This window comes from Aptenodytes patagonicus, chromosome 1 (genome assembly GCF_965638725.1).
Source record: "Aptenodytes patagonicus chromosome 1, bAptPat1.pri.cur, whole genome shotgun sequence".
NCBI classification, from domain to species: domain Eukaryota; kingdom Metazoa; phylum Chordata; class Aves; order Sphenisciformes; family Spheniscidae; genus Aptenodytes; species Aptenodytes patagonicus.
In genome coordinates, this window is record NC_134949.1 from 87,667,567 (window position 1) to 87,686,168 (window position 18,602).

Genomic DNA, 18,602 nt, shown 5'->3' on the forward strand with positions numbered 1-18,602 from the left:
TTACCTTCGTTCATTTAGTTTAGGAGTATTGACAATTTTACAAAGCGACACAAGCTGCAGTGTTTGTTTTTTTTTTTTGCATGAAACGAGAATAAACCTCAAACGACAACATTGAAAAAATATACAATATATATATATAATATCTGGGGAGGGGTTGTGAGAGACCCCACACTGAGCCCTGTGGCTGGCTCCTCCTTCCAAATTTCTGTTCTTTCCAAGCCCCTCCTTCCTCATCATAGTTTGAACTGTGCCACTGTCATGTGCAAGTGCCCTAACACATGTTTCTAGAGAGCCAGATGGGAGGTCAATAATGTGGGGAATGTCCACAATGAGAATGGCAGAAGATGAGGGGACATGGGAGGCAAAAATGACAAATGAGGGAGGAGAGCATGTGTACACGGTGGGGGAAGGAAGAAGTTAAAAGTAAGACACCTCCTCCTTCCAGCCACATGTTTTGGGGGGATCCATTGGATTGGTGTTTTAAAGCTCCTAGTAGCGGTGAGAGACGTCACTTTTGCCAATGATGTGTCGGTCATCCACGTCATTGCTGTCTGGGGAGTCGGGTGTCTCCGAGTCGGTGCTGTCATCATCGTCTATGCCCTCACTAGCTCTGCCCTCGCCGCTTTCTGCTGCCCTCTCCTGGCAGCTCTGGTAGGACTGGGGAGGTGAGACACGGGGTAAGGGGAAGGATCTGGCAACACAGCTGCCCACCCAGCCCCAGCCACTGGTGGCTGCTCCTCACCTCCATGGGGTTGACTATGATAGTGAGGGCTGAGTCGTCCCAGAACATGTCGCTCTCTTTGCCTCCGGTGCTTGTGTGCCCTCCTTCAGCAGCCCCAGGGACCTCTTGCCCGACTCCCCGCCGGTGCAGGGAGTGGATGCGCAGGATGCCAAGGATCACCATGAGTGCCAGGAAGCCCACACACACCACAATGATGACAGTGGCAGCACTGGGGACCACTTTGGAGAAAGAAAATGAGAAGGCGTCATTAGAGTCTGTCGGAGAAACATGCATTTCCAACCTGACCTGCAGGAACTGGGGTTCCTAGGCAGAGCTTGGGTTTTTGGTCTAGACAGGAACGTGTCCTGACTTTTCTGCTCCCCTGGGCACAGGCAGTTCCTGCCTTTAGCTGCTGCATCTTCACTTGAGGCCTGCACAGTTTGCCAGGATGCCTAGGTCCAGGCATCCTCTGATGTCAGCCTGGCCTGTAGACTGCATGTCTTCATCTACAGAGTCACCGGAATATGTTGCACAGCAGCCATTTGTATCCTCCCCTTGGGAGGGATAAATGTGTGCCAGGGAGAGCCTCTAAGGGCACGAGGATGATTTTCAGAGGGTGTGATTTCTGTGCAAGCAGTAGAGAAAAAAGGAAGCCAAAATAAGTCCGTTTTGCACATGGGGCAGAGGTGAGGGCTATGATAGCCTTCTAATTAGTGCCACGGTCAAAGCCCAGCTTCTCCACAGGAGAAAACCTGAAATACATGTAAGACCCTTAGCCCAACTCCCACCCCTTTATTCTAGGCCTGTAGGCCAAGCCTTGACTCCCCAGATAACCCCCTTCCCTGCAAAATCTATCCAGGCCCTCCGTGGATTTGTTCTGCGTGGTTCTGTACAGCAGGGACAACTTTTCCTTTTCTGCTGCGCTAGGGCAGAGCTGGGGAAGTGAGTGGCAAAGGCTGGTTTTTGGTCGTCTCCCAGCATGTACGTAGGCTGTCCCTGCAGTGGCTCAGTGCCGGCTGCAGGACTGGACCAGCTTGGGATCAGCTGCTGCAGGAAGCTGCAGCAAAAGCTAGCACCAAAGGTGCTTTCCATGTTCCCTACAACAGGGGGCCAAAACCAACGCAGGGTCCTCTGTAACAGTCCTAGAGCTTTCACAGCCTAGGAGGAGCCAATTAGACTGTGGTCATGCTTGTGGCACAGGGCTGCCAGGGCAAACCAACAAATCTAATCTCTAGTCTAGCTTTCAGGCTTCTCTCTCTCCTCTGTTTTGGGGGCAAGAATCCTCTTATCTGTGTGGTGCTGTCTCCTATATTTTTCTGCCTTGCTGATCGCCACCTAGTCCCATCTCTTTTTTTAGAGCAGTGGCAGTCTTGATTCTCTTTTTTCTCTCCTGCTGTTGAAGCTTCTTTCTAAAATTGCATTACCCAAGCCTGCATAGCACCTTTGCGAGGTGCATGAATGAAATCGTACCAGCTTACGGTCCTTCTTTTTAGACCTTCTCAGGTGTAGATTTCAGACTGCTTCTACATCAAGAAAACAACACACCAAAAGAGGAGGACTGTTGTACCAAGCTCTAAAGCACAATTTGACACAGATTGCAGTCCATTTGCTAATGAAGAGTGGGACAGTACAGTATAATGAGAACTCAATAACATGGGCATAGGGAGCCTGAAAGGAATCCTCTGCTATAGGTTCTACCAGGATATCAGAAAATCAGCATCCTGACCTAAAGGAATAAAACCAAAAGATAGTGTTACATACTTGGGTTGTTATGGATGCTTGCCAAGCTGTGCCCAGATAGCTCTGGGGGTAAATGATGGCCTCGGTGCATGAACTGCTGGGAACTCAGAATATGGTTAGGATGAGCAGCTCGGTTCATGTTGTGGAGGACATTCACCTACAGAAAGACCAGAGTGAGACTCAGCCCTGTGTTCATCGCGATACATTCTACATTGTGTGCATTCCCGTCCACCATGTCCCCTCCATGCATGCACAAACACCTGTATGTGCATGTATTGATCTTGTACCTCAACAGTAAACTCATTGCTGGAGTAGCGTCCATTCATCTCAGTGCAGGACAGGTGAAACTTCCTTTCATAAAGAGCAGCGCCATGGTTGATGTGGTATGAGACCTGGCGTAGTATTTCCTCATAAACTGCAATGCTCTCCACACCTGAGACAAGAAGAGAATTGGTGTGGAGCGAGAGAGCTCCTGCTTCAAAGTCATCTGGCATCGTAATGCTGTAGCAACTAGGAGCTATAGAAGAATCCAAGGCAATGCTGGGTTGATTAATTTTGGGAAGGGAGCAGAGCTGGAGCTGGCTGCAAAGGACCTGATGAAATCCCTGCCTGCACTGCTGAAACACGTGGAAGGGAAGGAAGAATCAAGAGCAACAGCCCTGTTAAGTTCTGACAGTACAATAGTGTTGTACCAGTCCACAACCTGTGGGATGTGCTGTCCCCCAGTTGTGTCATGCAAAATGCTGCTGGTATCTGAGAACACCAAACCCCAAGGGCAATGGGAGTAAGTCAGGAGGAGTGATAGAAGCCTGGGTCAGAGCTCAGACACCATGCTGTGTGCTGGAGGAGGAGCCGCCTCCCAGAGGAGATGGCCTGGGACTTTCAAAAGCCAGGAGTTCAACAAATGGTTACATCTCAGAGTCTCACAAAGTACACCAACACATCTCTAACATCGGGTTAAGTGCTTCTCCCAGTGATGCCTGACAGGCAGTGAGAGAGGCATAATTAGACGGCTGTGGCAAAGGAGAGGACATACCTGTGATGGTCAGGTAGGCAGAGGTGTTAACAAGCTCCAGGCCCCGCTGCTGCAGCAGTGCCCCATCCAGGAGCAGATACTCCCTCTCTGGGTCCAAGTCATCTCCCACCAATGAGATCTCGCAGCCATCCAGGTTGTGCACAATCTCATCTGACATTCGTGTGTCTGTCACTGAGATGCAAACGGAAAGAAGACAGGGCCAGAAAGCCAGCCAGCCATCAGTGAAGGCAGGAGTTACTCAGAGTGGTACCCACTTACTTAAAAGTGCTCACATCATACATAATGACTTCTCTTTCTCTGGCTAGTACTGACCTTGAGTAAAATCACTGTCAGTCTAATTACTTGTTGGAGGAGTCCCCCTGGTTCTAATGACATTATTTATGCACATAATAAAGTCACTTTATTTTGGAACGACATACTATTATTGGACTGGTTCATGATAACACATCTTGGCTGTAAGGACCCTGTTGACAATGACAATGTGCAAATTAGGATATCACACATTCCCAGACCCTGAAGTGCTTTTGAAAGCCTTCCCCTGTCTCACAACTGCTGGTTACCATGGTTGAGATCTTATCTTCTTTAAAATGGCAACCACATTCAATGACTAACTGCTTTCAGCAGGGCTAAGACCAACCTGCTCCAAGTCAAGAAACTCATCATTGTATGAGGAAAGGCAAAGCTGCTAAACAGAAAACTATGAGCAAAAAATCCCATTACCAGAAAAGATACGAAAGAAGTGAAAGGACATGTGGAGCACAGAGTGCAGAGAAGTAATCTGAGGAAGATGGAGAGAAATTGAGGGACAAGATATTATAGGGTGTGAGGAAACTGACTGGGGAATTCAAGGAATAAGTGATGCAGGAAGAGTTGGGAGGGGGCGAGAAATAAGGAAAGCAGGAGAGAAGGAAGCAGGAGGAGACTGAGTAAGTGCAGGAGTGGAGAGGGTAACAGGCAGGACATCCATCCACTGCTGGACTCAATAAAGGGAAATGTAGGTAAAATGTAAAAGGGATTAGGAATGAGCAGCCTGGGAAAGGAGGAGAGAGCGAGGCAAATTAACTGGGTGGACAGAAAAAGTACAGGGAGGAGCAGAAAGGGATAAGAACTGATTAGCCTACATATTGACAGACAATGTGCCTTGCTTCTGTATTTGTAAACTCTCTCCTATTTTGGGTGTAATGAGGGGCTCTACTTCCTCTGCAGGACAGCAACATTTGCAGGTCTCTCCAGTTTGTCTCTTATACCTCGCCCTGTACTCTACTCACCGGTACCATGCCAATTCTCATCCTTCTTGGCCTCCACCTGGTGAGAAATAGAGCAGGTGATCTGGAGGTTGGGGAACAGGGGGACCCCATCAGGACCCTCAAAGTCTGATGTAGGATGAGCAAAGCGGGCATTGCCACTCAACAGGATCTGGGGGGCATCAGGCTGTAGCACCACAACATAACCTTCCACATCAGGAATGGAGACACAGGACTCTTCACTGAAACACCTGAAGGAGAGAAGTAGAGAGCATCAGTTGGCCCAAGCTTCCACCAGCAGCATTGTAAAAGAACATCTCCTGCCCATTACTGCCAGTGAAGGGAATATCCTTTTTCTGGTAGTCTTCCTAAAGCTTCCCTATAGCCTGCTGTGCAAGACAGAGAGGTGTGGTAGGAATGACATCACTGGGTTTCCGGTGACTTGGTCACATCTACACACCACAGAGAAAATTACAACCAGCCCACATGCCAAGAACACCATGAGTGAAGGCAGAAGTTCTGCTACCTGCATAGACCCCAGTATTACAGTATCTATTTGGATATTGGATACTTTACTATTTATTTTCAGGAAGACTCCTACCCATTTTGAGACCATCAATTAGAATTAAAATACAAGGTGAGGGAGTGTGATTTTAGTCAAAAGAGAGGTAATCCTCTTGCTGAACTTAGCTGGAGGTGCTGCTTTGTCCACTCACTTGACAGTAGTGGTGAGCCTGAGTGGCCGGACTCCAGGGGTAGCAAAGCGCAGGGAATTCATGTAAGCCACATGCTGGATTGCATGGTTGAAGGTTTCCACATCGTCACCCTCCAAGGTGAGCAGGGACTGAGAGGGGTTCACATGAACCTACAGGTGGAAGAGAAGAAAATACTCAGGGTTCCTTGGCAAATGCCAAGAGTTCAGGCTAAGAGAGACACAAAGGAGAAAGGTGGGGAGTTCTCTGAGGTGGGAGGGCAGGCAAAGTCCTGGGAAGCAAGGCTGGGGAGGAGAGTGGAGGAGACCCATGCAAGCTGGGCAGATGGGCATACCTTCATCCCTTTGCCCAGACTGTCGAAGTCACTGTAATCAAGCCCCTCACGGCAGGCATACAGGCATTCAATAACCTCCCGGCTCTCCAAGCTACCAGGGCGCACAGTGAAGCCAGCCAAGTAACCATGGAAGTAGTGGTGTATCGACAGAGGATCTCCTGAGGGAAACATGGGAGGTGGAGGGTGTGAGAGACATGGCGAGGAAGAGAGCAAAGACAACAAAAGCAACAGTGTGAGGGACATACAGATGTCAAGGGAGGTAGAGCGAGACAGAAGGGTGCACAGAACATGGAAAAGCAAAGACAAGAAGAAGACAGGGGATGCTGAAGTAAGGAGATGACAGTTTTTTTAATTCCAGATGGAGGAAAGCGAGAAAAACAGACCAATAGAAAGACTAGGGTAGTGAATGGTGGGTAGCATAGAGAAGTTTCTGCCAAACTGCTGAATGCCAGATGGAAACAATTTCTTGTCCCCTTCTCACACCGCTTCCTGCGAGGGCTTTTAAAAGAAACTCTATGTTCCATAGATAGTTAGGGATGAGGTGACATCTCCCGATGTCTCTAATGGCTATTGTGTTCTTCAGAGACCAACTTTAATGATCAGGCATGAGGACTCTTTCTCCACATGAAAAGCATACTCCATCTCTCAAAGCAGGCTGTAGTCCTCCTATCAGCCTTTTCATGCTCCACAGATATCAAGAACCAATCTGCCAAATAAGGGGTTTCCTCCCAGGAAGGTGGGAGGTGGCAGGACAGGACTGGGGGAGCCGTATGAGGAAGGTACCATGCAAGAACTGATAGTCATGCATGGTGAAGAGGGGAAGAGAACCATCTTCTTTCTTTTCCCTACCTTGTACAGTATCAGTGGAGTTCTCGTTTCCTTTGATTTTCTCTTTGTTTTTCTCCTCTGCAAAAGGAGAACATTCAGACAAGTAGTAAGGCATTGGAAGAGGGTAGTTACAGGGTCAGGCAAGTATCCATACAAGTCCCTGTATTGGCCAGGCCAAAAGAACAGCTCTGGAGTCATGTGCCAAGCAGTGCACCCTTCAAGCCTAGAGACAGCACATCACAGATGAAAGAGGGCAGAGTCCCTCTCATGAAGGGGATGGTGAGACTGTAGGATGAGTAACTGATACAAGGGAGAAAGTATAGGGGTTTTTTTCTCCTTTCCCAATGATACCTATTTTGGGAATTGATTCCCATTTATGGAACATGGTCCTAGCCATGTTCACAACAAGCCATGTTCTCAACATCCCTTTGAAACTCAGATGGTTCCAGGAGGGTGTCCCAAGCTGACTAGTATTTGTTGGTTGCAAAAGGCCAATCGAGAGCACAGAGCTGTGGGAAGACCCCTGACCTGGGAGAAGCAATACTACAGTAAAGATTTGATCTTGCTAGAAATTTCTGCTGGAGCGAAGGCAAGCAGCAGGCAAATTCCTTTAGTTCTGTCCTGCTTCAGTCTTGCAGGAGAACTGAGAGACCTGGGAAATGCAGCCTTACATCTCCACAGAACGGGTTTTAATCTGGTAGTGGCTTAACTATGTTCCTAACCTGATCTTTGTCCTCCAACCCAATTCCTCTACAGAATGGTTTGTGACTTCTTCATATAGACCCTCAAGACGCAGAAATCCCCATCAATACAACCAGCAGCACAAATAGTACTGCCTGCTCTCTGGTGAAAAGCTTTGATAGGAAAGCCAACGCCTGAATGAGGTATAGAGTTTCGAGTCTCCTCTGCCTGAAAGCTGGTTATCCATCGCATATTCTACTGCTGTTGTCCATGAAGCTGCCAATGACATAAGGAATGAAGGAGACACATTGGCTTTGGTGCCAAGGATGCAAGATGGCTGCAACTTGGTTTGCATCATTTAGTATTGGGTGGTGTTTCTTTCACCTCTTCTGTCTCTCCCTCCACTCCCTTGTTTCCCATATGGGAAGAGCGTGGTTCAAGGAGCGGGCACTCACCGGTCCAGCAGGCTCCAATCATGAGCAAGGGTTCCTGCCGTGGTGGGTGAATGAGGCCATTGTCGTGGATGAGGGCAGGGTCATAAGAGACGCCATCCACGTAGAGCGTGACAGTAGGGAACTCCAGGTTGAGGGCATAATGGTGCCATTCATCATCGCAGACCTACAGCAGACAGCAGGGGAAGGGATCAGCAAAGGGCAGAAGGAGAAGGGACATGGGGAAGAGGCAAACGCTTCCTCACCTGCTCAAGCTTCCAGAGGAATTTCACAGGCCTTGCACTTTCCAGCAATGGCCAGTAGAGGAAAGCAATCCGGCAGCCATGCACAGCCAGGGAGTAATGTGAGTAGCCATCCTCTGCCAGGGACAAGCACAGGGAGTTACGTATCACACCTCAGAGCACTCTCACTAGCCAGAGCCCAGAAGCACACGCTAGCCTGCACAACTGGCACTCAACACCGTGTGCTCACAGCAGGCTTGACTGCTCCCTGAAAAAGTGACACCTGAAGAAGCTGTGTTCCTAAAGGAGGGACCCCTGCCCAGGTCCCGCTCTGGAACACAAGAGATTTCCCCCTACAGGGACGATCCCTTCTGACAAGTTACAGGCAGTGGGCAGAAGTGTCACAACCCCAGGAAAAGCGTCTCACCGCTCTGCACTGTACTGCAGATCACCGTCTCCTCTTCCCGCCTGCCTTTGCCAGGCACCACGGCATGCTTCATCCATACAGACAAGGTGAAGTGGTCACTCAGCCCCTCATGGGCATTTGGCCCATTCACCACAGGCACCTGAGCAGCCTGGCTGCCATTGAACCAGTAGATGAGGCTGCTGTCCTGGCTGTAGTGCACCGAAAGCCGCGCGGTCCAGTTCGCCGTGGGGCTAGGCACCGGCAGCAAGTCAATCTCTCCTGAAGCAGCACCTACCAAGAACGGAAGGAGTCAGGAATGTCAGCATGGGAGAATAAGGAGCCTGAGAACTGGGGAACTGATGAAGAGGGTGCTAGAGGGCTCGTCGTAACGTCCCAGAGCACAGGGAGAGGAGGAATTGCCTATAGGCCTTCTCCTATCTGGAGAAGGATGGTGACTTTTCCGTCTGTGCTGAGGGGAGTCCCACAGACTCTGCGTACTGGGGCAATGCACAGAAACCTCTGGCTTCCCAGCAAGGAAAACATGGGGAGCCCCTTGTAAATACGGGCAGGGTGCCCACTGCCCCTCAACGCAGCACCGTGAGCTAGGTGTTCTCCCAGCCCTGCTGACCACAGCAGATGTGAGGAATGTGTCCCCCGGCATCTCTGCTGTGTGAGGCACAGAGCTACCACTGTGAACCCCTCCAGGGGAAGGAGCAGTGTGCTGTGCCACAGTTGCCCTCGGCCCAGGAAAGAATCAATTCACCACAGAGTTTGCGTAGTGACTTCTCGGAGTAGTTATCCCGGTCACAGCCCTTGGCCACATGGTTTGTCTGCAGCTCCACCGTGGCCTGGATGTTCCACAGGGGCTCGTCGCAGGTCTCCAGGTGAATGCTGGGGAAGAGCGCGAGGCTGCCTGCACCCGGGGTGTACTCAATCCTCTTGTTCCAGCCTAATGAAGAAGAGTGGAAGAGAGGGATTAGGTCCTGCCAAGGACCCAAGGCCAGAACATTTGGCACACACACAAGTGGCATCTATGGACTAGCCCAGAAACAGAGATTTTTGGCCCTTTCCACGTTGAAAAGACAACTTTATGCAGCTGGCATCAGTGTAAGGGAAGATTTCCTAGAAGCACAGAGTCCAAATTCTCATCTTCTACAGCTAGTACCAGTGTAGCATCACTCCTTGGATTGTTAACCTCTCTTATCAGGCAGAGCAGATATTTAGCTGTGTTGATTTCCCCTTAATTCTATGGACTAAGGTGAACCTGTAGGCATACAGCACCTCTGGAAAAGTCAAATATCCTCCAAATGAGCAGCCCCAAAAACAATCTACACTGCATACAGTCTATGAGCTTTATCAAATACATAATAGTTCACAGTAATGCAAGGAATGATTTTCCAATTTTAGAATTGCCTTTCAGTGGCTTTGCAACAGACTTAGATGTCTGCTGCATCCCCTTAGATGGGGCTGATGGGTTGATGCCAGAACTGAACCATATATATGGGCATAAAAATTTATATGTGTATATACAAATATTTGCAATGAGTAGGACTGAGTAGTAGTTCAGCAAAAGCAAAGGGAAGACATAACTGTGTTTGGAGGTTTCATACCCTGCCAGCTGGGCTTGCAGGTGGGTTTCACCTGGATTTCCACTTCAGCATCATCAGAAGCCCGCTTCTTTCCACAGTCATAGGCTGTCACTGTGAATTTGTAGAGACGATCTCCACTGTACTGCAGCTTCTCCGTGTTCTCGATGTTCCCTGGTTAGCAAAACAAAGAGATCAAGGGAGAGGAAAGACAGTCTCTTCAAAGATGGTCCTTCTAGAAATCACTCTTATTTTTGATCAACTACAAAAACAACCAAAAAGGGGTTCAGTCCCCCTCCCCAGTACCACTCTGTAACAAGGTATAGCATCCCACAAAATGGCTGCTGCGTCTCTGCACCAGGAGAGAGAGATCAGCAGCGCTATAAAATTCACATAGCACAGCTCTGCCAGCAAATGGGACTGGCAGAGAGGGAGCAAAGCAGGAAAGGGGGAGTGACGTGCTCATGGTAGGTGCAGATTCTTACCATCATTGTCAATCAGAAAGGGAATATTGGGGGTCAGGATCTCATAGTAGCAGATCTGGCTGTACTGTGGCGAGCAGTCTCCATCAATGGCCTCCACACGCAAGATGCGGTCATACAGCTTTCCCTCAGTCACTGCCACACGATACAACTTTTCCACAAAGACAGGAGCAAACTCATTCACATCATTTACTCGAACGTGCACTGTGGCCCTGATGCAGAGAGACATCAGTAAGAACTGATCGGCTGATTAGGAGCCATACACCACCTAAATTTCAGTGTAAGTCAGTTCCCTAAAGTGCGCCAGTCTGATCTCCAGCCGTCAAAAGCAACAACAAGGAAAGAGGCCTCGGTTTCAGTGCAGCAATGTTGGCATGCAGGAGCTTGGACAATGGTTTCCCACCCCAGAGAAAGAGCAAAAGGAATGATAATGTAATCTGGACCTCCTGCCTATATGCAGCAACATAAAACACCACCCTTAGACACAACTGTCAAGCAGCCCTCATTTCTAGTGTGTTCACTCATGTGACTCAGTCAGTGAACACTTCTCTTTGGGTCTTATTAACATGTTGAGTTATAGCATCAAGGCTAGAGAAAAATACTTCTGGCTAAAGGAAGCATTCCCACAGCAATTTTCATCTGTGTTTCTGTGACAGATCGCATTTTGTAACATGCAGCAATGACTGCATGTACTTACTTGTGTGATTTCTTGGTATTTGCTCCATCAGGTCCCTCTCCACAGTCATAAGCCTGGATGGTGAATGTGTGCTCCTTATGTGCTTCACAATCCACTGGTTCCTTGGCCCGGATCAGCCCCTCACCTGTAGCTTTGTCCAGGATCACAGCTTCAAAAGGTACACCCGCCCCATGGATCCTGAAGCCACAGATTTCACCTGGTACCCACAAAGGCAGAGAGGAAGGGGAGAAAGAAAAGGACTGAGGAGAGCGCATTATGCCCCCTTGCTTCCCTCTCCCATATTTTCTTCCTTTCTAACTTACACTCTCCCTTCTCCCTCATTTCTCCTTTCTCTCTCATCTTGAGCATTTTTTGGTTCCCTAAGAGTTCCTCCTGCCATCTCTTACAGCCATTAATGATGTAGATTGCCCTCTTCTGGAGACTATTCCCACAGCAAGGAGTCTTGACCAGCATCAAGAAAGATTAGAGGTTACAAGGCTCAAGCTAGATTTATTAGTGCTACACAGCCACAGTACTGAGGGAGCACCTTATTTCTCCTCTGCATCCCTCAGGGAGGCAAAACAGGTCATATATTGCAGATAGACAGCCAAAGCAGGAAGATCCATGATGTCTCATCCACCCACACACGCAGGATGTACACAGTACCGCAGGGAACTGCAGATAGGGTCACCTAAATCCTAAAGTTCAGCTCACAGGGACCACTTTTCCTCTCCCAAAGCTAAGGGAGGATGCATGAGGAAGCTCCAGGCACGGCCTAAGCAAGCACCAGGAATACAACCCTTGTAAAGCCTCGCCTGTAGTTTCAGGGATTTGTGCTTACTGTGAGGGGATGTAGCACTGCCAGCGAAGTGTGCCCTACCAGCTTTCTCCAGTGCTCACAGACACAGAGCTGTGCATGTGATCTTTGGAAATAGCAGAACTGCGTCAAAAAGTAGCTGGCTCCACCCTCAATTTCTCTCCCTAAGGGAAACAGCTCACAGCATCCTAAATCAAGCTGTGCCCAAATTGCCTCCAGACTTCACTGGGGACCTCCTCTGGAACACGGTTCGGAGGTGATCATTTCCTGGAGAGAGCTAGAATCCAGCACAGGGATGAATGTCACCCTGTCTCTGCCTCTTCATAAGTCTCTCCCTGCCTCCCACCCCTCCCAGAGCTGCTACCCACCTACCTGCATAGCGCAGTGGAGCATCTTTGTCCAGTGCAAACAGCGGTGGGTTGAGCAGGACTGTGTTGTCATTCTCCATGATGATGCCCTGATACTCAGCTTCAATCCAGGGTTTGTGCTTGTTTGCTGAGGTGGATTTGGGGTAAGGGATGGAGGACAGGAATGTGTTAACCGCCAATGACAGACTCAGTAGGAAAAGAGCAGAATATCATCCAGTGGCAGGTAACAACCACCCCTCCCCACCTTCTTCTCTGGAAATAAAGAAGTCTAAAATAGGCTGGGAGGAAGAAGCGATCTTTCTTTAGTTCCACTCTACATGGCTCTTGGGAGACCTCATCAGAAACAATGTGTTCCTTCTGGCCTCCTCATTACTATCTTATTAGAAATATGTGGAGAGGCATCTGGGCGCCCAGGAAAGCTGGAGCGGTTAAGAAAAATGAAATCAAGAGGCAGAAGAAGCCTGATTCTGAAAGCAGATTCCAAACACTAAATCCTTTATCTCACTGAAGCCATAATTAAAGGATCCAGGATACATCTTCCTTTGGGGTGTCCCCAGGGGACAAGTCTTGCATGCAGCCATTATCAGTTAGGCCTCGCATCCTCTGGACTAAGGCCCAGGATCTACACACATGTACCCAGGTACACTTTCAGTCAGCCATCCTATGCATATAATAACCTACTCTGAAAGTCCCTTGCTCCTTCCTTCCCCACTCCATGGTGCGCACCATAGTCCCTCAGCCCCTCCTTGCTAATCCCGTTGGCTGGAGCCCAGCCAGGCTTGGCATGGAGGCAGCAGCCAGCAGGAGGCTCTGAAAAATGTCACAGGCCCAGAAATAGCAAATTAATCTTTATCACACAGGCTCCGGGGCAGGGAAAGGGAGAAATAAAGGGGTGGGGGGGGAGGGAAGGGGAGGGGAGAGGAGGGGAGAGAGAAGAAAAATCATTACAAATTAAAAACCCCTCCCCCATGCCCACTCCCTGCCAAATGGGCCTCAGAGATTATATTACATGGCCTAGTTACAACCCCCATTCCCAGATAATCCCCCACTCTCACGGCCCCTGGAGACCAAGATTTATTACAACCGAGCAATACTTTGAGCACAGCATGGCTCAGAGCTGGTGGGGAAGGAGGATACAGAGCCTCTCCCTCAAGGGCACTACTTCCAATACGTGAATTCATCCTCTGCAGCACAGTATCCTCTGAAACCATACCGGCATGGCATGACGTGTTGACTCAAAGGGGACAGTATCCCTTACAACCAAGCACTTCTGCAAATCGGGGCCAGGGGATGCTGCCGGAGCCGGGTGGTGGGCCAGCAGGCAGGGCGACAGGTCAGAGTGGGCATGCACCAGCAGGGCAGAGCGGGCAGACCCAGCCTGGCGTAGGAGCGAAGAGCGTGGGTTGGCATTTCTCCCTCACCGTATTGATTAAGATTATAAAGCATTGCGTAGGAAATCCAGAGAAACATCCATCCTGCTCAGTATGCAGGTGGAATCCTTCCTGTGTGCAAGTGCCCACGTTTCACCCCGCCCTTCCATTGCCCCCACCAGATTCCACTCTGTGACGGCTCTAGTCCATGCACCACATCACCGAGGTGGGAATCCATAGCTACAAATGCCAAATATGCCCTGTTGCTGGGGTAACAGGCTGGTGGTAGAGAGATAAATCCTTTGCTGCATCTACCTGCAACTTGGGAATCACCAACCTGATTTCTCGGGAAATGAGTTACTGGAGATTAGAAAAATATTTGGGGAATATTTTTAGGATGCAGACTCCTACCAGCTTCAAGAAAGCTCCTGTAAATCTAAAATAATTTGCAAAAGGTGGGGAGATGTTTCAGAGTGTAAATTCACAAAGGAGCGAGAAAATCCAGCGCATAAGGGGCCTTGCCTCGCCACTGGGCCCCTTGGCACTAGAGCAGTACAAATAAATGCCCCTGCCAATGTCAGCATACACAGAGCACCGCGTTGCACCCGCCCTGTAGCCCTACCTCTTCTGAAGCACAGAAAGCACCCTGAGGTGTCACATTCCCTGATGACCCTCGAGTCCCTCGCACATTTTCAGATTCTCCCACCCTGTCAGGTTATTGATGTACTGACTCCCCTGGGATGAATTTCTCGCGCCTGTGTCTACAGCCACAGATCCAGAAACCTACATCTTTCTCCATTGCTCTACGTGTTCAAAGAACATCTGCATTCAGAACGTTACAGCTGTAGCGTTAGGGGTTTTTTTACATATTTAGCACATAAAATACTGTTTTATATTGGCGACCTGCATAGTTAACACGTAACTGTACAATAATTCCTATTGACAGGTTGTAGATGGATGAGCTAGAATTGGAAGATGGAGATAGGGGATGTGTTTTGGAGACCACAGGGGTCTGTGGAGAAGCAACACATTCTCTCTCAGCACGCTAAGGAAGGGAAGGGAAGCTAAATCCACGCGGCGATAACTGAAACAAAAGCAAGACAAGTGGGTGGAAAAGGGGAAAACGCGAGGGGAGTGCTAGAAGGAGAGGAAAGAATGGAGAAAAAAGCGGTGGTAGGAGACAGACGGAGAAAGTAGAGAGAGGGGATGGGATGAGGGCGCCCGACGGGGCAAAGAAAGCCGGAGCCCCCGGGGACCGCGGAGATCCCCCGACAAAAACGTGCCAGACGAAGGCGACGGGCAGCGCGGAGCCGCACCGCCACGGCGGGGGCGGATGGATGAGCCGCGGCCAACGCGCCCCTCAGCCCCGCCGCGGGGGGTAGCCGGAGGGTCCCAGCGGAGCGCCGCGCCGCCGCCGCCGCCGCCGCCCGGGGCCGTGCCCGCGGCGCTCCGCCGCTCACCTTTGTTGCAGGCGCCGCCGGGCAGCGCGGCGCAGAGGCAGAGGAGAGGGAGGAGGACGGCGGCGCGGGGCCGAGGGTCGCCCATCGCGGCGGCGGGTCCCAGCCCGCCCGGGGCTACTGGACAGCGGCGGGCGCGGCCCGGCCCTGCCCTGCCCTGCCCGGCCCGGCCCGGCCCACGCCCTCACTCCGGCGGCGGCGGCGGCGGCGGCGGCTCGCAGGGACAGCGCGGCACCTCCGCGAGCCCCGCTCCGCTCCACGCCCGGCCCCGCCCCGCCACTGCAGCATGACGTCACGGGCGGCGGCGGGGGCCGGTGGGGGTCGGCAGCCAATGCGAGGGGCCGCCGCGCCAGGTGCTGCGGGGGGGGGGCGCGGGGGCGCGGCGCGGCGCGGCGCGGGGGCGCCGCTGTTTTCCTCCTCGCTGCAATCCGGGCCGGGCGCGGAGAGGGGCGAGGGCTGGGGGCGCCTGGCCGTGGTGGGCGGGGGGCCGGGGCTTCAAAACCGGCGCCCGGCGCTTCGCCCCGGGAAGCATCCTCGCAGCTGCAGGGGGACGCGGGAGGAGCAGGCCGGGGAGGGGGGTGTGAAGATCGGGGGGGTGCCGGGGCGAGGGGCTGCAGACCGCCGCCGGAGCCCGCCGCTCATCCGCCGCGGGATCGGCAGGGCGGAGCTGCCAGCCTGCCGCCGCGTCTCCTCGACGGGTTGGCCGGGCCGGGGGGAGCGTGGGCCGGGGCACTGCCCCGAGGAAGCTCGCAGCCACCGGCGACGCGGTGTGAGGAAGGGCCGGCGGGGGGCAGGGGGGCCTTGCCGCTGGTTGGCAGCCAAGAGTTTTAACACAAGCAGCCCCCGAGGAGGGCGGAGGGTGAGGAGGTGACCTGCCGCTCTCACGCCCTCCCCCGCCGAGGCGGAGATGCTGGAAGCAGGGGCAGTCCCGGCCTTTTCCGCGCCCCCCGGCGCGGGGACTTTTACTGCAGCGGGGAGTCCGGGAGCCGAGCTGCCCCGCAGAGCTCGCCGCACCGCGGGAGAGGGACCGGCCCGCCCGGCGAGCGAGCTCGGTCCCAGCTCCGTGCCTGTCCCGCTCCTTGCCCGCTCTCCTCCTCGCCGTCGGCCCCGTCCCTCTGCCCCGGGATGCCTCCCAACCTCACCGGCTATTACCGCTTCGTCTCCCAGGAGAACATGGACAATTACCTGCGTGCTTTAGGTAACTCCACCCTCCTCATCCTGCTCCTTCTTCCCCTTTTGCTCCCTTCCGTCGCCAAAAATGTCAGAAGTCGGGAAGGGGAGGAAGGGGTTTGGGAACCTTCTGGTCCTTCTGTCTGCGACCATCACTTTTGCACTGTGTTGGGAGTGGGGAGGAGGTATCATGGCTGGGGATCCCTGGCTAAAAGAGTGGAGGAGCCCTGTGGGGATGCTGCTAGAGGAGGGACCCAGGTCTCCCACAGATCTCCCCTCCCTCTCATCCTCCAGATATCAATGTGGTCCTGCGGAAACTGGTTTGCCTCCTGAAGCCCGATAAAGAGATCATCCACACGGGAGATCACATGGTCATCCGCACGATCACCTCCCTGCGGGACTATGTTATGGATTTTGACCTGGGAGTCCAGTTTGAGGAAGACCTGGGACCCGTGGATGGACGCAAGTGCCAGGTGAGAAGCCCATGCGGTGCATTTTGACAGCGGACTGGGGTGCACTAGAAGTTCAGGGACTTGCTCAGCTTTTGATTCACGAACCAGATGAGAGCCCAGCCCAGAGCTGGCGTGCCCTTGCAGGTCCAGGAATAAGTGGTTCTATGAGTAAATCACTCACAGCAAAAAGGGGATGAGCACTAAACAGCCGGAAACCCAGTACTTTGGGACCCAAAGGGTACTATCCTCTGGAGCAAAGCCCTGAAAAGACAGAACCTCAGCCCACTTGGCAGTACTCTGTTGCACTTGGAAGCCAGAGGGTCATTCACCTCCCACAAAGAGAATCAGTCCCAAGGAGCCACCAAAGAGACACCAGATCAGGGGCTGCATTTGAAAATGTGTCTGAGAGGAACGGTCAGTGTCATCACTGGAAACCTGTATTGCCAGGACCCGCTTGTCTTGGGACCATGTCTTCCCCTCTACTCCTTTCTTTCAGACAACGGTCTCCTGGGAGGGGGATCAGCTGGTGTGTGAGCAGCTAGGAGAGAAGAGGAACCGAGGCTGGAGGCACTGGCTGGAGGGGGACCAGCTGCATCTGGTGAGGAGGGGTCCAAGGCAGCTTGCTAAATCCCAATCACAGTGGGCTGGGGGGACACATACGCTGCGGGCTCTGAGCCAGCTGTGCAGCTTCCTTCCAGCTCCTCTCAGACTTCAGCCCCAGCTCCTCAGGGGCAGCCAAACATCCGCCTCCAGGGTTTAAAAGTTAACACAGCTCGACAAAGGCAATGGCCCTTCCCAGCCCTGCAGCCTGACCCGCTGGGGCTTTGGGCGGGTCGGGAAGGGCGTGCAGCAGCATGTGGCCTGCGAGACTCCAGCCAGCACTGGGAGGGCAGGCAGGGCTGCAGTGGTGGCAGCTGGGGAGGGAGAGAAATACGGGATCCAGCCTAAACTCCTCTTTCGCTCCTCTTTTGCCAGCGCATGACCGCTGAAGATGAGGTCTGTGTCCAGGTTTTCCAGAAAGTGAAGTGAGCGCTCCCCCGGACGGATGCCGGACGGACGCCCGGACGGGACCCTCGCTCCCGAGTGCAAACTGCCCCGAATTGAAAAAAAAAAAACAAGACCCGAGCGAGCCGAGCCCCCCGTAGCAGCGTGTTTTCTTCTGCCTCGCCTCTCGCCCGGTGGCGGGGTGGGGCGGGGCGGGACCGGCCGGGCCCTCCCGCGGCCTGGGGGTCACGGCGGGGCCGGGCCCGCGGGGAGCGAGAGGCGGGGAGAGGAGGCGGCCAGGGTGGGCCGGAGCGGGGAGGGCGATGGGCCGTCGGCTGCGCGGAGGCTCCTTTCAGAATAAGAGCAGGGCGGGGAGGAGCGGGGCGGGGGCTGCCCCGCGCCCGGCCCGGCCCCCCCACAGCTCCCGCGCTCCTCCTGCCGCCCCCGCCGAAGCCGAACGCCGCGCTGCCCCCCGGCTCCCCCTGGGAAGCAGGAGCTGATGCCCGAGTGGGCAAGGGTGGCTGAGGCTGCCCCTTCTTCCGCAGCCACCGACACCAGCCGTCTTCTCCTGTCCCCTGGGGACAGCACGTTCTTCTCAGGATGCCGGGATCCTCGAGCAGGATGGGTAGAGAACAGAACTTGTCCTTCAGAGTCAAGGATTTTCATGTAATGGTGTGAAATCCGAGGGCAGGGGCAAGGGAACTAGCCCCAAGTTCACTGTGCTCCTGAGAAGGTCCCGAGGGTGAGGAAGGCTCAGGCTCCTCCTGGTGTAAGAAACCACAGCCACCACCTCTAGCCCCAGCGCTCCTTCTGGCGTTTCTGGCAGTGTCTCCCCATGGCCATCATAGCTAGCCTGGTTCACAG

General features: G+C 52.9%; 2 protein-coding genes across 2 annotated transcripts; one reads left to right on the plus strand and one right to left on the minus strand.

Annotated features, from left to right (window-relative positions):
• Positions 1-57: 57 nt before the first annotated feature.
• On the minus strand, positions 58-15,420 carry CLSTN3 (calsyntenin 3). The gene is given in 19 exon segments (XM_076346922.1): positions 58-657; positions 743-960; positions 2,483-2,618; positions 2,749-2,894; positions 3,498-3,668; positions 4,766-4,992; positions 5,458-5,606; positions 5,789-5,946; positions 6,638-6,694; positions 7,753-7,915; positions 7,995-8,107; positions 8,398-8,667; positions 9,140-9,325; positions 9,987-10,136; positions 10,448-10,656; positions 11,142-11,337; positions 12,310-12,432; positions 15,136-15,289; positions 15,292-15,420. Coding segments are annotated over 19 exon segments (3,123 nt in total). The 3' UTR covers positions 58-489.
• A 685-nt stretch (positions 15,421-16,105) lies between these two features.
• RBP5 (retinol binding protein 5) lies at positions 16,106-17,888 on the plus strand. Its single transcript, XM_076328808.1, has 4 exons — positions 16,106-16,330; positions 16,597-16,775; positions 17,251-17,352; positions 17,730-17,888. Exons 1-4 carry the CDS (start codon positions 16,258-16,260, stop codon positions 17,781-17,783), a joined length of 408 nt encoding a protein of 135 aa, XP_076184923.1. The 5' UTR covers positions 16,106-16,257; the 3' UTR covers positions 17,784-17,888.
• Positions 17,889-18,602: the final 714 nt, after the last annotated feature.